General features: G+C 38.7%; 2 protein-coding genes across 2 annotated transcripts; both read left to right on the forward strand.

Moving 5' to 3' along the window:
* The first annotated feature begins 216 nt into the window (after window positions 1-216).
* Window positions 217-3,577, forward strand: mpc1 (mitochondrial pyruvate carrier 1). The gene is made up of 4 exons (XM_085156103.1): window positions 217-417; window positions 1,831-1,927; window positions 2,217-2,349; window positions 2,668-3,577. The coding sequence occupies exons 1-4, from the start codon at window positions 343-345 to the stop codon at window positions 2,690-2,692; spliced, it is 330 nt and encodes a 109-aa protein (XP_085012229.1). The 5' UTR covers window positions 217-342; the 3' UTR covers window positions 2,693-3,577.
* Window positions 3,578-6,007: 2,430 nt separating this feature from the next.
* On the forward strand, window positions 6,008-14,532 carry kifbp (kinesin family binding protein). The gene is made up of 13 exons (XM_085156057.1): window positions 6,008-6,535; window positions 6,820-6,918; window positions 7,068-7,147; window positions 7,235-7,293; window positions 7,440-7,564; window positions 9,911-10,004; window positions 10,261-10,373; window positions 10,634-10,783; window positions 11,048-11,122; window positions 12,284-12,446; window positions 12,554-12,728; window positions 12,806-12,991; window positions 13,151-14,532. Exons 1-13 carry the CDS (start codon window positions 6,023-6,025, stop codon window positions 13,287-13,289), a joined length of 1,971 nt encoding a protein of 656 aa, XP_085012183.1. The 5' UTR covers window positions 6,008-6,022; the 3' UTR covers window positions 13,290-14,532.
* Window positions 14,533-19,998: the final 5,466 nt, after the last annotated feature.

Below are 19,998 nucleotides of genomic sequence, written 5' to 3' on the forward strand. Positions count from 1 at the left end.
GTGGGACTGAAGAAAGGCACATTCACCACTTTTTTAGTTACTTCGCCTTACCTGGAGTAATAGTTCTGACCTGATCTTATAATTTTTATTTATTTATTTATTTGACATAGTGGGCGTTGGTTTTAACAGGAGTGCCGGTCTCCAGTGATTGGTTGTTTGCTGGGCAGTACCCAGCCGTCTGAGGTCGAGCCACGTAATTACGTCAGCGTCGTAAAACGTAATGTTATTGGTTGGAAATTTGACCGTCCTCTGAGCGGAGCTCCCAGTCGCCCTTCAGCCGACAGAAAGAAACATAAAGATCGCTCTTCTCGCCCAAGACATACACCAGCCTAACGTGAAACCATGGCAGGGACGATTGCACGGAAAGCTATTGAACACCTGAAGAGCAAGGACTTCAGGGACTACTTGATGAGGTCTGTGTCAGAAGCCGGAACATTTCTCTGTTAGCACGGCAGCTAAGCTAGCTACAGCTAGTCATGCAGAGTTAGCTAACGTTCACCTGCCCTAACTAAAGCTATAACACAATTTTATGAACATTTTAAACGGTTTGTTTTTCTTTTGATATCTCTCTTCGTGCATAGTTTTGTGCTTCGTTTTAAGTTGGTTTGTTTTCAAGAGCGACCATGTCTCCTGTGTTTTCTCCACATTATCAGCTTGATTGTTAACTTATAAGGAAGCCCATAAAACAAACAGGTAACCTAGAAAGTGGGTCGAACCCTGACGGTGAAACAACGTTAGCTCCTTAAGATGGTGGTGAACTGCTTTAAAAGTCTGAATCTGCGTCAAAAGCTGGCGGAGAAATCTCCTCCTGCTACTTGTCAAGATATTGGTAAATGTGTAAGAGAGTGTTTACGTGCCACATATTAGCCACAGGTCTGAAATTTGGAGTAAAGGCCAAATTTTGGCATCTTTGGTCAGCATTGTTTGCGTTTGTCACAAATATACACAGTTGTTATCACTGTTATCTGAAGAGCTTTGCCTGTTTTAACACTTTAAAACCATCGATGGGCAAGCGTTATGACGTCTGGTGTATACTTGTGCAATATCTGTTCTTTTAAATCAAAACTACTGTGTGTTGGCAGTCTGCACAAACGAGGTTTACTGCTTACTTTTGTTAAGGACTTGCAGCTGCCACCTAATTATGCGGGTGTTAAAATGCTACCTCATTCATTATATCCTTACTAAGAAATGCAAAATTATATTGACATTTGCTACCTACTTGAAGTTGTAATGATGTGTGAAAGACATCGTGTCTTTGTGACTTATCTTTATTTGTTTTCTCTTTTATGTGGAACTGAAAAAAACAAAACAAACGCCAAACAGCACAGTAAGTTACCATTTTTTCTGTTAGCATATCCTTTTCTTTGACAGGCTGTAGTTTTATCTGTACCTTACTATTTATTGATCTTGTATGTCATATACAGTGTTAACTTAAAAAATATGACACTGACTTTTTAGATACTTATCTTACGGTTATGTCTGGCTTTAAGTGCATACGTTTGACTGATTCACATATAGTTAAAACAATGAGTCTGTGCTACCTTATGCAGCTGAAGTTTTTTTTTTTTTTTTGCATTTTCTGTCCATTTGTTAAATTAAAATGAATTTTGTGCTTGAAGGAGTTAAAGCCCACTTTAGAAAAAGTGGTTGAAGATTTTTTTTTATGCTAGTTTTGATTGTTTCTCCTGCTTGTGGTGTTCGAAAAGCCTTGTTTAATAGATTTAGGCTTATTTTTATTTTTTTTCCCTTTTTCTACTTTTATCCTTTTGATGTAATTTATTAGTAACTGTATCTTCTCTACATTGACATGACTGTTGTGACTTTTTGCAGCATTTCTGGGGTCCTGTAGCAAACTGGGGTCTTCCTATCGCTGCCATCACAGATATGAAGAAGAGCCCTGAAATTATCAGTGGCAGAATGACCTTTGGTAAGATGGTCACAGATACATCCAGTATATATGCAATATTCTAATAATTTTCTAGTTAGCATTGATGCATTTTGGGCTGTGAGTGGTTCTTTTATTTCAGTGCTACTAAGAGGGCTTTGAGAGAAGCCGTGATGTCTGCACTGGTCTATTAATTTGTTTTAAGATTTTCTTTGATCTCCATGCTTTCCTGTTAAGATGTCGAAGAGTCTTATATAAAGACTTAACGTTAGAGCTGTAGTAGGTATATAAGAAAATATGGTTCTATTAAATGTATGGTTTCTCTCCTCAGCTCTGTGCTGTTATTCGCTGCTGTTCATGAGGTTTGCCTACAAAGTGCAACCCCGCAACTGGCTACTGTTCGCTTGCCATTTGACCAATGAGTCAGCCCAACTGATCCAGGGTAGCCGTCTCATCAAATACAAGTAAGAAACTTTTCTGTTCTGGGGTTGGTTTCTTTTAAAGTACATTCTAATTTTCAATCACCTGTTCATAGAAGATCATAACTCTGCAAGATATGAGGACTGTGTTTTTGGCAAAGTCTGTGCACATGATGTCACATATCAGGACTCTGACTGAGGGTACAGCTTTTGTTTACTTTGGCTATTTTCCCACTGTGACCTTTAACCCAGATCAGTATTTCATCATTTAACTGCAGTGCTTTAGATTTTAGCAAACAAAAAACCCCAACAACATTAGATATGATAATAGAAACATTAATGCCTTACGTTTCTGTATTTCAGCATGGAGAAGAAGATGGGCTCTTAGTCCCTGATGCAGATGGTCTCCAGAGTGGCACTGTGCTGCTTCAACACTCACCTAAACCTTGGAATCATGTCTCTGAACTTATCTAATTAGTAAACTGCTGCACTTCCATTCTTTTTAGTAAAAAACCAAACTTGACGTTATCATGATTTGTACCTTTAAGTTTCAGCCACTTTACTAAAAACAGGGATTAAAAACTGATGCTTTGCTCTATAAATTAAGGTCAATTGGTGTGAATTATTATTATTATTATTATTATTTTTTTTTTTATTTTTTTTTTGGCAACATTCAATATGACGCACCAAAATATAATGTGGAAGAATGTACACAAGGCTAAGCAGCCTGATAGTAAGATGTCTTGCACCCAAAATCTACTTGCTTTGGCACACTTTTAAACAAAACAAACAATTATTTGTCTAATATTGGCAAACTTGAGGTCACGCTTTTGAAATGTGTGGGTTGTTTTTTTTTGTTAAATTCAGAACACACATGGGTTAAGCTGTTTGTCTTTTGAGTTGGAAGTTATTCTGTAAATTGTATATATGAGTATATCTGTGGGAAACTTGTCAAACTAGTTTCCCACAAGTGTCAAAATACATTCAAACAAATGTTTAAAACAAAATCAATAGTTACATCTTTTCATGTGGTGAAACTGTCCGCGTTATAAAGCAGTATAATCATGGTACAAACTCAGACTGGCTAGGTTATCATCTGGCATGACCAGACAAGAGGAGCTGCTGCTTCTGCCGGTGCTTTTCAAACATGCACTGTGTGTTATTATGTGTCATTCCCATTAATTTATTGTCACTGAATAATTCATGTTATTTTCCCTGATTAATATTTGGATTCTATAAGTTTGTTAAAATAAACTGACTATGACAAAATTGATTTATTTTCTGAGTTTTGTTTGTTTTACTTTGACTTTGAACTTCTTGTTTGTCTCAGTCATGTCCTCTGTCACTCTTGGTGATCCAGTGACATTTAATTGCATCAGATATTTCTGCTATGGAAAAGTCAAGAAGTCACCTCTCTGTATTTACACTCAGCATTGCCACTGTTGAATAAACAGAAGATACTTTTCCCCCCGCAAAGATAGAAAGTACAAATCAGAATAACTACGTGAATTCTTTGACTTTTTGTTCACATGTACACCCAAGGCTTTCAGTAAAAACAGTTGATATATACTATATTAAGCATTAACATGTTGTCCATATTTAATGCTGAACAAATAGCTTGTTTGCACTATAATAACCAGTGGTTGAAGAGGCACTCTGATCTTTTAGTTCAATTTTTATTGGTACCAAATTAAAACATACCCCTCTAGGCAATTTATATTATATGATAAAGACTCTACAATAATGCAGAGAAAACCTCAGCAATCAAATGAACCATTATGAACAAGCACTTGTTGACAATGGGAAGGAAACATTTCCTTTTAACATTAAGAAACCGCCTGCATAAATAGGTGAAAGCAGTCCTACATCAGGAATGGATCTAGACGGGTGGCATGTGCCACCCTAAAATGATCCCATGCCACCCTAGTTTTGCATATGACAGTGCTGTTTATTAAAATAAGACAGCATTAACACTTTGAGCCTAGCTACAGTTAACACCGAATATAAATTCTAAAACTGAACTGAATATATTGCATTGTGAGAGGAATTCAGAGACTCACTGGTAACAGTTTGAAGACAAAGAGTACATGGCTGCGTTCGTGGGAGATTCAGTTTAACACTATTGCTTGATGCGGGAAAACAGACTTCTGGAACATGTTATCATTAGCAGGGATAGTGTCAAAGAATGAAAACAATGAAAAGAAGCTGAGGTATGCCAAGTTACTCAGGAACTGGACTGAAAATCAGGTGCAAAGGGTTTGATGGAGTGATGACTCAAAATTTAGTCTAAAACATCATCATCATATGCAAAGGAGGTCAGGAGAGCGCTACAGCAGTGAGTGTCTACAGCCATCTATAAAGCACGGTGGAGGCTCTGTCATGGTTTGAGGCTGCCATTCAGCCAGGGGTGTTAGAGATGTCGTCAAGATGGATGCAATTATGATGCGAACATTTTGTGCACTAAAATATTACTGTGTTAATGACCCCTGCATCAGTACCTTGTTTGGAATAGCAGTGGAGAAGACGTAGACTCGGTGCTGCAGACATCTGAGCTGAGAAAGCTTATAAAAGAGTAAAGAGTAGTTGTGAAAATGAAACTCATCACAGGACTCTGTGCACTTGAATAGCTGATCATCAGCACGTTTGCTAGTCTGGAGCATTCAGATCCACCCAAGGACTGTTCAGTGCTCACAGAAACTGCACGATACCCAAGAGCTGCATCTAAACCTCTACAGGCCTCAAGCAGCATGTTAAATGTTGACGTTCATTACAGTTTAATTAAAAAAAACAAACAAAAAACGAACAAGTATGGCTTGTTGTTAAGGGCTGCCGGGAGAAAGCTTCTTCTCTCTAAAAAGAACGGGACAACTCAGTTGAGGTTTGCAAATTTGCCCTTGAAGTAGGCTTCTGGAGCAACGTCTTTTTAACAGATGAGACCAAAGTGGAGATTTGGCCATAATGCACAGAAGTACCTTCACGTTGTGCTTATTACAACATTATTGTGTGGAAGTGATAAACAGGTGATGATGGTGATGCAGCATACAGAGAGGAGGTGCAACGACTGACACTTTGGTGCCAGGACAAAAATCTATGTCTCAATGTTGACAAGACAAAAGAGCTGATTGACTTTAGGAAGGCTGTCCATCTCCCGCTCGGTGTTCACTTCACAGAGGAGATGAGTCCGTCACAGATGGTGTGGTCAGTGAAGATCCATCTAAAACATAATTTATCTTTATGCCTACAGCTACATCATATGCATTACCTCTAGAGAAGTTGTAAATAAGTAGGCATGGTAATGTAATAATGGTAATGATTATATTTGCTGTTCATTACACAACTTATACACAGCTACTGACACTACACAAAAAAATGACAAGAAAAAAAATCACATGTATATTAATAAATAAATAATCTGTTTATTGATCTTTTGTATGTATTATGCTTGATGTGTGTTATTCTTGTTGGCCATAAACAGGAGTGCAAAGTTGTGTTTCACCTCATGTGAATGTGCTAATGTGACAGCAAAATCCTTGTTTCTTCTAAAATGATTAAAGTGAAGTGACCTTTTGATTTGACCATAACTGTAATTAAAATCTAAAGCTGTAACAGAACTCCGAAATGTAGGCAAGCAATGCTTTTAATGGAGTAAAACAGGATTAACTAAGACCTCAGAGGAAGGAAGGAAACTCACATGGCCAGAGAGAGCAACCTCCGGTAGATGGCAGCAACGCAACAAGAAGCACGCAGCTGCGCCAGAACGCCGAAGAGGACCAACATGGCGTCCTTCAACAGCAACGAATGGAGAGCTATCTGCGACAAATTCACGAACGCCCAAAATCTCACAGAAATAGAATCACGAAACGACCCAGAAAATGACCCCTTCCGCTCTAAATACAAAGCCAGGGAGCTTCTCAGAGAAATATACTGCTCGCTGAAGAATTTTGAAGCGGGCGAAGGTGAAGAGGAGGGCGGCGGAGAGAGCGGCGACCAACGGCCGACAGAGCAGCCGGTGGACGGGCAGAGAGAGGACCTGTTCGGCCAGGGCTTCAACGGTGATTCACCAGCCGGGTTGCGGGCCGCAAAACTCGGAGCTGTGGAGTACTACCTGGGCGTCAACCATGTGGACACGGAGGAGCTTCCTGCCGGGCAGGAGCACCTAATGAACTGCATGAAGCTGCTGGAGAGATGCAGAGTGTCGTCCCCGAATGTGTCCCTGTTTATCCACGTTAGGGTAACGTTGATCGTTTCTTTCTTACAATAATGCAAAGCTGCTATTTAAAACACATAAAAAAAATACACTACACACAGAAGTTATGGTATGATCACTGATAAGAATATGTATTAACCCTGTCACATGTGATTATAATGCTAAGGATGATTTTTGAAAACACTCCATCAGAGTGTTTGTGAAGCGTTATAAATAAAGCACTGCCACATTTTTCACACCGCTATAGTAGGAGCATCAGATGATGCATGATCATTTGATGCTCATGTCTTGTCTCCTTGTGTTTTCAGAACCAGCTGGGTATCCTCTGGGCAGGCCGGGATGAGACAGAGACTGCACAGGGCTTCCTCGAAACTGCAGAATCCATCTATCAACGTTACATGAAGGAGGCAAGGCTGATTTCCTGAATAAAAGTTTATTTTTAAAAAATGAGGACTGATTGAAATATTAGTTTTCAGGAAGGTAATGCTGCCCCCACAGTATGGCTGCAATCACAATAGGTAAATCCTCTTCATCATTTAATTTCTTCTTTTTTCAGGATGGTAGTCCTCCCACTGACATGACAGAGTACTTTGCTGCTGAGGAGAGCCTGCTCACTCACCAGGAAAGGATTAAGAGGTAACTTCCACAGCAGATTTCCAGATTATTGCTATTTCCTTGCTTGTGTTTAGTCCCTTTGTCTCTCTCTGCTTTCCTTGTGTATAGGTTTGAGTTGGCCTACACCCATACCATGTACTACCTTGCTCAAGTTTATAAAAACCTGGGTGAGTATGAGATCGTTTAAGAATAATACAGACCACAAAAAAAATAAATAAATAAACTAATGAAACAACAAGAAATTGCATCTGACCCTTAATTTGCTATGTAAATGACTTGTAATAACTATAGTAACTATAGTTTTGTCTCTCAGGTGAAACTGAGCGTGCCGCTACCTACTGCCACACAACCCTGCAGAGACAGCTACAGTTAAATCAGTTTACTCCAATGGAGTGGGCTCTAAATGCTGCTACACTATCCCAGTATTACATCACTAAGGTAAGCATATAGCCAGTTTAAAGTCATTTATAGACATTTGATTTGCAACCTAAGATATTCTGCATGTTATATAAAATGTTTTTTCTTTTAAAAGTGCTGCATGCAGTATTCACAACCACTAGATGTCACATAAGAGTTACTTAGAATGTCACAGATGATGGTAACAAGAGTAAAAAGGGAGGTTTAACAAGATGGTAGTGAGACCTGCTGTGTTTGGAGCTGATGGCAGTGCCGAGTGGAAGATGCTCAGATTTTCACCAGCAGGATGGACATGATTAGAAATGAATATAATATAGGTTTGAGTTAGAGAGGCAAGATTGAGATGCTTTGGACACGTGCAGGACATCTTAATTTATTGATTTATAAATGGTGTAGATGAAAATCTAATTTTTTAGCGTCCTGGTTTGGACTCCGCCATATTGTTTATAAAGTGCAGGGTGGGAAGTCACGCTTGTCTCTTAAGAGTTCTGCGGAAGGCTAACAGGAACTCACATACGCGTACACACACAGCCAGATCAGAAGCTTGTAGTAAGAAGAAAGATTGTGTCTTATCCAGCTAATTTCAGCACTAACCCTCAGTTTTCTGCACTACAGAGGTGTTTCACTTCTTACCGGAGTAACTTGTCATGGTAGCTTATACTGTAATGTGGTCTGGAGCAGGCTAAGTTCCAGATTAGAGATCAACAGCTCTAAAATCACCGTCTACTGATCAGTCAGTTCTCCAGAACATAGCGTCACCATTCCTAAAATTCCTTGGATCTCTGCAGGCAGAGTAGGTTTGGTCTAAAGTTTTTCATCACCATCTAAAGTCATTGTGTTTCTGATTCAGTAATGAATATAGATTCTTACATGCAGATTTACTGTATGTATTATTTTCTTTTGACAGGGAACAATTTTAAAACTGTTGCATTGTTGTGTAAGCATTACTGTCTGATCCTAAAGCAGGACCCCTACACTGCCGTGGTGACATCATATCAAGTCTATGTTTCATTTCTGTTTTTATATTTAATCTTTATTCTCAAACCCTTAAACAGTATTGAGTCTGCAGCTGTGAGAATAATGTCCAGTTTAAGAAATCCCTGACTAGAACCACTGAAAGGTCAAACTGAGTCTCACAGAAATATGCATATGTTAATTTACTGATTTAGAAAATGTATAAATGTTGTTATACTTGATTCTAATCTGCTGCTAAGTCTCTTTTACACGGACTGAATTGCAGAGTACCTATTTGATCTGCCGAAAAAACTAAGCACATCGGCTTAATTGGGCTATAGGTCAGTAAACTTTAAGTTTCAGAGCTATAATGTGCAGCTGCCACCTAAGAAATAAACAGCTCTATGAAGCCACTCGGCAACTAAAAAACTTGAACCAAAATGATTATTTTACTGCTCTGTGCGCTAACGATTAACTGTTAACAAATTGCTGCAACATTCATCTTTTGTTGTTTTTGCAAAAGTGTTGGATTTTACTGGCACAGTTTAGGATTTTATTTGTTCTTTATAGCTTCTTAATCACCATTTGATAACATCTCTGGAGTAAGCAGCAGTTATAGGGACTTTTGTGGAACAAAAGTCATGTGACCTGTGAAATGTCCCTTTTAGATTAGTTCGTTGGTTAGAAAACCAAATGCAGGAGACACTCTGCATTCATTTTGTGGATTGATAACTAGCCTCGTTTTGAGCTGTTACCTTATCGCCTGGGCAAGTAAATTCAGATAACAGAAAAATACCCTGAATATGTTGAAATGCTTCGTTATACAGGGCCCTGTTAGCCAAAAATATTGACTTGATAAGCTATCATCTTATCTATTCTCCACTCTTTACACAGCATGGTAAAATTAAGCAGCATTAGTGGCTCACTGGTTCATATTGCTTCCACACAGCGAGCAAGTCTCCATGTGGTGTTTCCATTATCTCCTGGTGCTTTTTCAAGGAGCTCAGATTTCTCCTGCAGACATAAAACACACCAGGTTAATGCTGCCTACCTCCACCCCGGACACCAAACAACATTCCTAATTTCAATAGCTTTACTTTCTATTTGAATAAAGATGAGTCAGTCTTCATATTTTGTAGTTGTTTGCTACTATAGAAATATCCAAGATTAAGCTTTAAAAGGAATAAATCTTGAAAGGTTTATTCTGTTCAAAGAGAGTAAAGCTTTACCTTACTTTTTTTTTTTTTTTTTTTTTTTTAATGTTCTCCAGCTCTTATGTATTTTCTTATGGTTCAGATGTACAGAAGCATATTTTTAATGTCTGGTTTAATTGCCATGCCTGTCACAGTAGTTTGTTTTAGATGAAGTGATGAGAAATGGGTGTGTAGTTATCTGTGCTTTTGTGTTTTCTAGGGCCGCTACATGGAAGGCAGACACTGCCTCTCAGCAGCTACTGTTATTTCTGATTTGGCAGGCGAGGTTCCTTCTGAGGCTGCAGCACAAGAGAGTAATTATCTATACCAACTTAATTTGAAATACTTATTAATGCTCATTTGCTTTTGTACCCATCATCAGCTACACTGAGTCAAACAGGAGAAAATGCAACTGTGTCCCAAAGCGGACAACTTACAATTCGTCCTCGGCACGGTCCGTGCGAACCCCTCATGCCATCCTTACGTCATTCAGACATATTTGCTCTTTGTTCTCTATCTCGTGGCATATCTCAACATCTTTTTCATCTTTTCTCTTCTGGTCTGACCCAGATGAGGCAGAGAGTGAACGCAGGGAACATCTTAGACAGAAGAGAGCAGAGATCGCAAGATGTTGGATAAAATACTGTTTGAACCTCCTGCAGGATGCCAAGAAGCAGCTAGAGGTACTGCATAGATGTGTGTGGCTTTATTGTGTTTGTTGTGACACTAACCACAAAAACTTTATCAGCAGAATGTCATGTCTCAGTTAAAACATTTTTTAAGCACTGTCACGTCAAGTTGACCGTTCTTGGTCTTTGAGTATTTTGTCATGTGGAACATCTGTTTTTCTGTGTGTTTATCTCTTTCTGCATCTTTACTCTGCACTGGTGTTTTGTTTTTATCTTAAAATGCATTCTGTTTGCATGTGTTTGTGTATACTCAGGACAACATCGGTGAGCTGGATACCGATCGTCAGGAGGAACTGAAGAGAGCTAGACGACGTGAGGAGGAAGAAGAAGAAAAGGGCAGGAAGAGTGCTCTGCTGTTTGGCTCTGAAGACACCTTTGACTCTATTGCTAGCATTGAAGAGAAGGTCTGAATCTTGTGCCAGATAATTCTTCTGCTGATACTAAAACTGTAAATATTGTAGGTATTATTGTTAAGAAAAATAATGCTACTGGTTCTGCATGCAGGCCTTGCAGACAGTGTGTTTACAGAGTCTCACTCATTTTTTTTTTACTGAGGGGAGAGTTAAAAAATCTGGCTATTAAGGAAGAATAAAGCATAGCCTTTTGTATATCAATAATCGAGCTAATGCAGAAGGAGCAATCAAATTAATTAGCTTTCTTATTTGCAGGTGATGTGTTTGTTCCCCTTGGACTTCACTGAGGCCAGATCTGTATTCTTGGTAGGACAGAATCATGTCACGCAGGTATGTGTATATATATACACACACAGTGGTGAAAAGATCATATAAGCAAACAGACACACCCAACAAGGTTGCGCAATAATTCACTATAATCCCATACAAGATGTACAGATAATCATATAACTCTGTTACATAAGAAAATGCAACGTACAAACGCACACATTTTTTTGTTTTTGGCAAGCATTTATAAGCCCAAACAGCACTGCAAGATACTACTGTATATGTCAAGGGTGTTAAACATAAGGCACAGGGGTCAGAATTGACCCTCTAAATACAGCCCACTGGACAGCTTTGGAAAATCTGAAGAATGGCATAGCGGTGTTTTCATAAATTTTACAGCTTTCTGTGGTAAAGACCATTAATACCAAACCTAAGTAATAAATAAACAATGAAATGATAAAAAAGTACCTGTTTTTTCACTGTTTAAGATATATATGTGTGTGTTGTTTTATTTTTTATAATGTGTCCTTACTTAAAAAATGAACCAAAAACAGGACAATCAACAACCTATTTTTCTGTCATTTACACTTACAGTTTAGTCATAAAAAGTCATGTTGACAGATTTCTTGGATTTGCTGCAGCGATCTTTCTTCATCATGTAGAAAACCTGAAACTTTCTGTTGAAACTCTTGGATTCAGTGGGGCTGTACACTGACAGAAAGGGGAGTTTCACTTAAAACAAGTGAAAAACAAAAAGTAGGCTGGATGTGGCCCACTGTCTAAAATGAGTTTGACACCCTTACTGTATCCAATGAGACTTTATTTCACATTACAGTTGATCTGTCATTTTATTTCTAGCTGACGCAAAAATTAATTGCACATCTTAAAGACTAAAAATCCTGAGTTAGATTTGATCCAAGTTTCGTGTTTACCCTCGTTCAAATATTTTCTGCTGTTCATGTGTGAGAAAGAAACACCAACCACTGAACCCACAACGTGTATTTAAAGCCGTACTTTTTGGTGGTCCTGAAATGTGTACGTGGGTGTTGTGACCCAGTGGTTAATGTGTGAGGTTGGCTTTAAGGTTGCTTTTATATTATAGAAAAATCAATAGTTCCCCACCCAAACTCACTCATAAAGAGAAGCATGAGGAAGGAAATTTTTTTTCTTGTTAGGTGATTTTTTTTTTTTTTTGACTGTATCTCTATTGTTTCACTCTGAAAGGCCAAGGACTACTTTCAGATGGATGGCTATGTGACAGACCACATAGAGATTTTGCAGGATCACAGTGCTCTGTTCCGATCCCTGGCCTTCTTTGAAGAGGATCTGGAGCGGCGCTGCAAGATGCACAAACGAAGGGTGGACATGCTGGAGCCGATCTGCAACGGTACTTCTTTAAAGACACTGTCATGTCTTTTCTAATGAAGTTTAGTTGAGGAAGAACAGAGGCAAATGACTAATTAGCTGACTTAACTTTTATTTCCTTCTCTGTAGACTTGAACGCACAGTACTACCTAATGATCCGCAGACAGTTGATGTTCGAATTGGCTGAGACCTACAATGAAATGATGGACCTAAAACTTGCATTGGCCAACCGACAAGCAGACACACAGTCTCTAGATAACCACACCATTAAGAAATTTAACCATCTCTGCTCTGCCTCTGCCAAGTAAGTACTTTTTTATTCGTTCTCTGTGGGTCTGTTTTACTCATGTCTGAGTAATTTCTGTATCTTCTTCTCTTCAGGTACTTCCAGATGTTCTTAGACTCTCTGTGTTCTCCAGAAGGGAAATTTCCAGAGCGCCTGGAGGAGGAAGTTCTCAGACCAGCTCTGGTCGCACGCTTCAGAGTGGCTCGACTACACAGCCGACTCATCAGCACCTCACCTACTGTTCAACTGGACAACCTAAACAAATCTCTGGAAAACTACAAGTACGAATATTCATCCAGCACTTTGGCAGTTAGATATAAAAATAGTTGGCAGGACTTTAAGATTGCACAAAACATAGAATAGAAAAAGACTTATTTAGATCAACTGCATCCTGCTAGTTGCCATGATGTTTGATTTTCTATTTTCCACCTGTTGTGCAGGTATGTGGTGCAGTATTGTGAGGCCAACCCTGAGGCAGGAGCCACTGTGGAGACAGAGCTGGAGTTGAGTAAGGAGATGGCTGGCCTCCTTCCTCTCAAAATCAACCGGCTCAAAGCAAGGATGGCCTCAAACAACTGAAAGAATACACTCTTTACTTCACTTGCTTACTAATCCGGTTAAACTCATCATTTTTAGGCGCTCATCGGACACTCCCATCTAAAAACTGAATGGAAACTGACTGACTTCTGTGTTTATATTAGCTTCGTTTTGTGCAGTGGGCATGCTGCTTTCACTGTTGAATACATACCCGGCTGTAAATACCTGCTCGCCGCTGTGAAGTAGCCTTTGTGGTTAATTTACCTTTAAGTCTCATTACAAAGAAAATGCATCCTGTTAAACATTCATAAGAAAACACAAGTGTCTCTTTTGTATTACTAAGAAGTCGAAACTGGTTGGGTATGTTATGAAAAAAACAACATCTTTGGATCAAATGGGCGACAATCTGATCTCATTTTTCACTCTAGCAGTGGAAGAGAGTATAACAAACCAAACAGCCACAGCCTTTGTAGGTTTAAAACTAATATATCAGATGCTGCTATTGCAAAAACAGTGTTTTGTTTTGTTTTTTTTTGTTAAATTGTAATTTGTTTTAAATTCTTACTATTCCAGCACCCTCTGGCCTCTGACCCTAGTCTGATTAATACACGCTTTCTAATGTTAATCATATTGGTTTTAATTTATTGTGGCTTTATTTTCTATAAAGCACTCAGTGTAGTACAAGTGTCTGATGGTGAATTAAGTGTGATGGCGTACTGCGACCAGCCTGAGGTAACGTTAAGAGAGTTCATCTGTTTTGTGCTACTGACTGACATGACGACCATTAATGAGTGGACTTGATCACACTGGTGTTAGCTTAGTAGACATTATAATTTGTATAACGTGAGGTTCATTTTTTTCAGACCGTTTTTTCTTCCTGTTCTACCTTATCATCCAGTTTTTATGCACAACATATAGCGATTAGCGATATAAAACCAATGAGCTAATTCACACTTGTACTACATTAGCAACATGTTTTTGTTTTTTGAGTTTTTGGGGGAGTTTTGGTTTGCTTTCTTTTTTCTTTTCTTTTTTTACTTGCAGTGAGAACCTAAGTGTTAAACCGACTTTTTTCTGGTATGCCTTCATATAACACAAGGTGTGGCTCTGAGTAACAAACTAAAATTATCTCAGTTTTGGGTGCCGATGACTTTAAGGACTATACTATTAAGCCAGATTATTCGATTGCTTAATGCAGAGAAATGTCTAAAGCTGTGTCTGTTAAAATGTCTTGACTTCACTGTGACTATGTGATCGCCTATAAAAAAAGAAAAGTGCATGTGCTCTTCTTTTTGTCGAGTTCATATTTCTTCTTTCTTTGTTCTTCCGCCTGTCATTTGCACTCCAGTCAATTTATACCTCAGTATTACCAATTTACCTCAAGAGGTTTTACATTCTATACATGTTACAGGGCTACATATTTACCACTGTGCAGCTAAACTGAAGTGTGTTAGGCGACACAGCTTCATTCCTAGAAGCTATTTACAGTAAACATGATGGATTTGGGGTTAACTGAAGTTAGCTGAATCCTTAGAATGTGTTGCAACAGAGGTCAGATGTGTGGGCCGTCAAAACCACTGATTGCCAACCAGATATGCAGTTATGTATCTTCCCTAGCAGTGAAGCGACATGGCAGTCACAGAACTGATGACTAACTTTTTTGTTTAAACCGTTAATCTGAGTTTAACTAAGCCATCAAATATCTTGTCCTTACTCGACATAGTTTCAGACAAATGGAAAGAAACACAATGAATAGGTTCCCTCACAGAGTGATGTATCACAAATCCATGTCGTAATCTTTCCAAAGAACCAACATCTATTTGCCACATTTATTTTGGGAAATAATGAACATCGTTACATCCTTTACCCTCTGCGTCAGCTCCTTACCACTTACCCACTTACACAAGCATGCAAATAAAAAATACTTTGCCATAAGAGAGTATTTGTGTTTTTATCACATTATGTAAAAGCATACCATGGCCCAATTTCTGCTTTCATGCTCCCCATTTAATACTTGTCAAAACATGCACCGGCAAACCTGCTCGGCATCACACAATTACCACTAATAGACTGTGAGCAAGAACCTGTTCAAGAGCGCTTAGCGGAAAATGCTGCACACTTACGGAGAAATATTCAGGCTCATAGAAATTCCAGGTTCTTGTTTACATTCATGTGAAAAGAAAGTTTTTACAAGATTGTTTTCAGAGGAATCAAGAGGGTCAGGAGTAGCCAGGTGCTGCTAATCAAATGTAGACAAGAGTGACCAACTCTAAAAAGCAGACATTTTATAATTCTAGACATTAAAATGACAAAAAACATGGAGCAGGTATGACTTTGTCTTGATGCATGCTCAGTCATCCAGGTAAGTAAATAATCTAAGTCATCCACTCATCCAAGTGACTTCTTCAGTCTCAACTCACTGCAGGTTTCCCCAACCTTATAAACTGTACATTTACAAATAACTGAAACTAGCCAACTGAATAAACCATGGGCTCATGAACAATGGACCTCACAGTCCATTGTTCATTCAGTGGGCTAGTTTCAGTTATTTGTAAATGTACAGTTTATAAGGTTGGGGAAACCTGCAGTGAGTTGAGACTGAAGAAGTCACTTGGATGAGTGACGAAACATTTTCCCCACTGAAAACGCTACGTCCAGATGAACAGAATCAACCTTTTGGGAGCACATATTACTTGTTTGGAAGCCTCTTCTCTCTAAGCAGAATATGACTTTGGTGTGCAATGTTGACTGTAGACAGGTGAGACCAAAGTGCAGATGTTTGTTTGGCTATAATGTACAGTTAATGCAAAATTTGGTGAGAACCAAACAGCACACATAGCAAAGGTCAAACACGATGCAGGGCAGATGATTTGAACTTGTATTGCAGCCACGGGACCCGGTCGATTATGAACTCCTCTGTGTACCAAAGTATTCAGTTAAAGCCTGGCTGAAACTGCAACAGCACAAAGATCACAGCAGCAAATGTAAAGCAGAGTAGCTGAAAAAGAAAAGACTCAAAATGTTGCAAAGTCCAGACCTTAGACTGATTGAAATCCTGTGGTGGGACCTTAAGAGTGCTGTACATAAACAAATGCCCACAAACCTCAATGATCTGAAGCAACAATGCAGGCTAAAACGTCTCCACAGCCATGTGAGAGACTGATTAAGTCACATAGAAAACAGTTACTTGAAATTATTGTTGCTGCAGGTGGTTTTATAAGCTACTGTATCACGGGGTGTATTTAGTTTCCACAGGACTGCAAAGAGTGCTGTGGAAGCATTTTTTTTCCACATGACTATATATTTGTAGGATTGCCAAGCATTCGAATATAACTTAAGACACCTAAAGATGTCTGAAAGATTTTTTCACTTTTTATGAAGTGGAAAGAATTTCTGTGAAAATAATTGTAGTTAATGGTTAAACATTTATACAATTAAAACAAATGTGATGCACAAAAATTAAGTAAGTTTAATGTATTTATAATTCAAATGTATCATCCCAGTGAATGCCTTAAACTTCTGTTTTTTAAACATTTGATTCATTCTGATGTTTTTCTCTGGTTCTATTAGTGCGATTGAGCTTAAGACTGGCGACACTGCAAAAAGAAAGCAAACAAAAGCCAATGAGTGTGTTTTAATATGTGTGTGAACTTGCAAAATTCATGAGGACCTTTTTTGTTTTCTTTCTTTTAAACTGTTAAGTTTCAGTTTGCATTCACAGACCTGACGTACGCTCCTAGGATCAGACAAAGAAGGAGGAGGGGAAGGCAATATGGCGCTGCAGATTCTTGTCTTTGACTGTCTACGACACAGAGATGGTTCACGAATCCAGAAGCAGAAGCATTTCTATAAAGAAAATGGGTTAATCGGTTCTTATGGTTATCAGTAACTACGCAAACCCCGACTTGGACTGGTAAAATTATCCTGGTCGATTTGCGCATATGTTAATGGCTGTGTTTGCATTTGCTGTCTGTCTGTGTTTGAGAGTGTAAAAATAAGACAGTCTGTGTTGCCATAAACTCTTGTCACCCAGACAATAGACTCGAATCCCACACAGTGCAATAGTGGTGGGGATAGAAACCAAGCTGACTATAAAATATGACTGTTTATAGATATAGTTCATACTGGCTAGTGCAGGGGAACACATGCACTGCAACAAATGTTAGTGAATTTATAGACAGTGCTTTGTTTCAAATAACTCAAATATTTAGTATTGCAGAGAAGAGCAAGATTGTGTATAAGCGGATATATGAGCCTCATAAATAGGTTCATGTATGCCTGTGCGTATGTGTGAGTTTGAGGCAAGGCTGGGCAGGCTAGTGTGTCATTTCCTGAAGAAAATGATAGCAACTGATGTTACCACTTCCTACTGATGTGTCAGCTGAAACAGGCAGAAAAAGAAGAGAGAGAAGAAGGAAAGAGTAAACTGCTGTAAAGCTGACAACTGTATACACTAAACTGAACTGAATTAAAATGATTGATCCCTTGTTTTTTGACACAACAAAGCCAAAGAAAGGAATGCAGTCTTTGTCCCACTGTGCCACTTCTGCCTTTGTCTAAGAACTTAACAAATATTTGAGTAAGACTGCTGACAGTAACATGAACAGAAGCACCCACACAGATGCGCATTGGGTCACTGGGTTAGGCTGTTCCACAAAACGTCCATCCAGACGTCACAAATTCAACCCGGTGTGATGTTTCATATAACCCACACGAGGAAATCAAATCTTTAAGTCAGCATAGTCAGGGAAGATGAAGAAATATCCCCTTTTTTTTGTTAATGGCGGAAATCCAGTCTCTTCATTATTTTCTTTTCTCAGATACAACTGAGGACGGTTTGTACTTTACAAGAAAACGTGTATGGGATTAGAACACCATCTGATGCAGTAAGGCGGGGTAACATGCTGATGTTGTGACACTAATGATACCACAATCATGTTATCAGTTTGTTTCATCAGGAATAATTTGAAGCTACAATAAACTTCCATGAAACCATCAATAATTTCCCCAGAATTCAGGCAAAGCATGAAAAAAACACAGAATTTTCTTTTACATTTAGGTTAAGTTCTCAAAACATGCAGTACATGTAGAGTATAGTATGACTTAAATAAAGCTTACATTTCTTCTTCGTGTTACGGTCAACCTTTGGAATGTGTTTGAATATTGCCTTTTAACTAAAACTGATATTTAATGAAATGATTAAATAACTTTAAATGTTAACAATCCCTGGTTCATTTCACATTTAGAGTAGCCACAACTAAACTCTTCTCAACTCTCACTTCTTTTATTTTCTGACAAAGGTAAAGCTCATCCAACAAACGTGTATGGTCTGAGAGCTCTAATTCAATTACAATACCTGGATTTCCCCCAAAATACCTGCATTAGAGCTACCGGACTTGCACATTTCTTACTAATGTTCTAGCATTTTTTACTAATCTTGTGTTTACTAATCTGTGTTTCATTGTTCTGGTAACAGTGACAATAAAGATCTCTCTTATCTTAACTTATCTTAGCTGTTCATCAGTCCTGAAATATGACCTGATGTCCTGATCCAAGATTTGTTCAATGATGTCAGCTTGTTCAAAAGAAACAACTCTTTCTTAAAATCACATGTGTTCTCCTCACAAGCTTGTGACACAATTTTTTTTATATATGTCTTACCTGCATCTCTGATTAGCTTCTGAGTCATCCCCTTATATGCTTGAGGCTAAGAAACGCACCAGATGTCAGCAACCAAAACTGTCTCAACCTGTACAGTCTTTCGTAGTAAAGAGAAAGACAGAGTTGATCCTTAAAGTTCAAAAAGTAGCTCAATTCAGTGTTATAATGATCATCCACATGTTATCGGAACTACATCATTTAAAAAATATATTTTATTTGAATAAAACATGTATCCTCTGACATACAATGGAGCAAATTCTCCTCCTCCTGAAAAATAGTGCATCAAATTGTAGAAAACAAAACAGTGAATGCATTTAATTGCATTACTGACCAACATAAGCATCTGCCGGACATGTGGAGGCACATAAAAGGCACAGAATCAAAAGAATGGCAGGCCACATTAACTCACACTGAAGGAGCCAAGCTAAACATATGAAGAGCAGACAGGTCAGTGATAATGGGAGTACTGTTGATATCTCGGGAGATGAGGCTGTTGCTTTGCCATTTGGAGTGTAAATAATTTAACACAGCAAATGTTCTGTTAATGGTTTAAAGCTGCTGAATGATACCTCTGTCCCCCTTTCCATTTCTCCGCTTCTGCGAAATTAGGTGAAGCTAAGTAAGGTGGGTGAAATAAAAAGTGAGAAAGAAATCTTTCACACACTTACACAAACACACGCGCGCACATAGGCGCCCCAAGGTAGCGTAAAATTACTTTTTTGGAGGTGAACTGAACTGAGAGAAGTAAAAAGAACAGAGTCAACTGAAGGTAAGGGAGTTAATCTGAAAGAAGAAGATCCCTTTGATGCTATCGTGTCCATATCTCTACATGAAGTGGCTCGGCAGTCAATTAGGGCAAATTATCGCTTCCTTTCACATTATAAAAAATCGTACAGATCTGAATGTTTGCTGCTATTATTCGGCATTTCCTTCGTCCAAGTTTGCAGTTGCGCAAACTCAGACCTCATATCTGATGCTAAAGTTTCCACTCAGGAAGATGTTTCAGCCACTTATTTTCTACACAAGAAGACTCAGGAAACCATGACGCACACGGAGGGCTGAGCCTCTTCAGGGGGAGTTTGGCTGTCTG

Source organism: Neolamprologus multifasciatus, chromosome 1 (genome assembly GCF_963576455.1).
Source record: "Neolamprologus multifasciatus chromosome 1, fNeoMul1.2, whole genome shotgun sequence".
In the NCBI taxonomy this organism is placed as follows: domain Eukaryota; kingdom Metazoa; phylum Chordata; class Actinopteri; order Cichliformes; family Cichlidae; genus Neolamprologus; species Neolamprologus multifasciatus.

Coding starts and splice junctions, on each gene's coding strand:
- mpc1 (XM_085156103.1), top strand. CDS start 343: ATGGCAGGGACGATTGCACGGAAAGCTATTGAACACCTGAAGAGCAAG. Junction 418..1,830: donor GGGACTACTTGATGAGGTCT/GTGTCAGAAGCC, acceptor GACTTTTTGCAG/CATTTCTGGGGTCCTGTAGC. Junction 1,928..2,216: donor CAGTGGCAGAATGACCTTTG/GTAAGATGGTCA, acceptor TTCTCTCCTCAG/CTCTGTGCTGTTATTCGCTG.
- kifbp (XM_085156057.1), top strand. CDS start 6,023: ATGGCAGCAACGCAACAAGAAGCACGCAGCTGCGCCAGAACGCCGAAG. Junction 7,294..7,439: donor TCAAGTTTATAAAAACCTGG/GTGAGTATGAGA, acceptor TTTGTCTCTCAG/GTGAAACTGAGCGTGCCGCT. Junction 10,374..10,633: donor ATGCCAAGAAGCAGCTAGAG/GTACTGCATAGA, acceptor GTGTATACTCAG/GACAACATCGGTGAGCTGGA.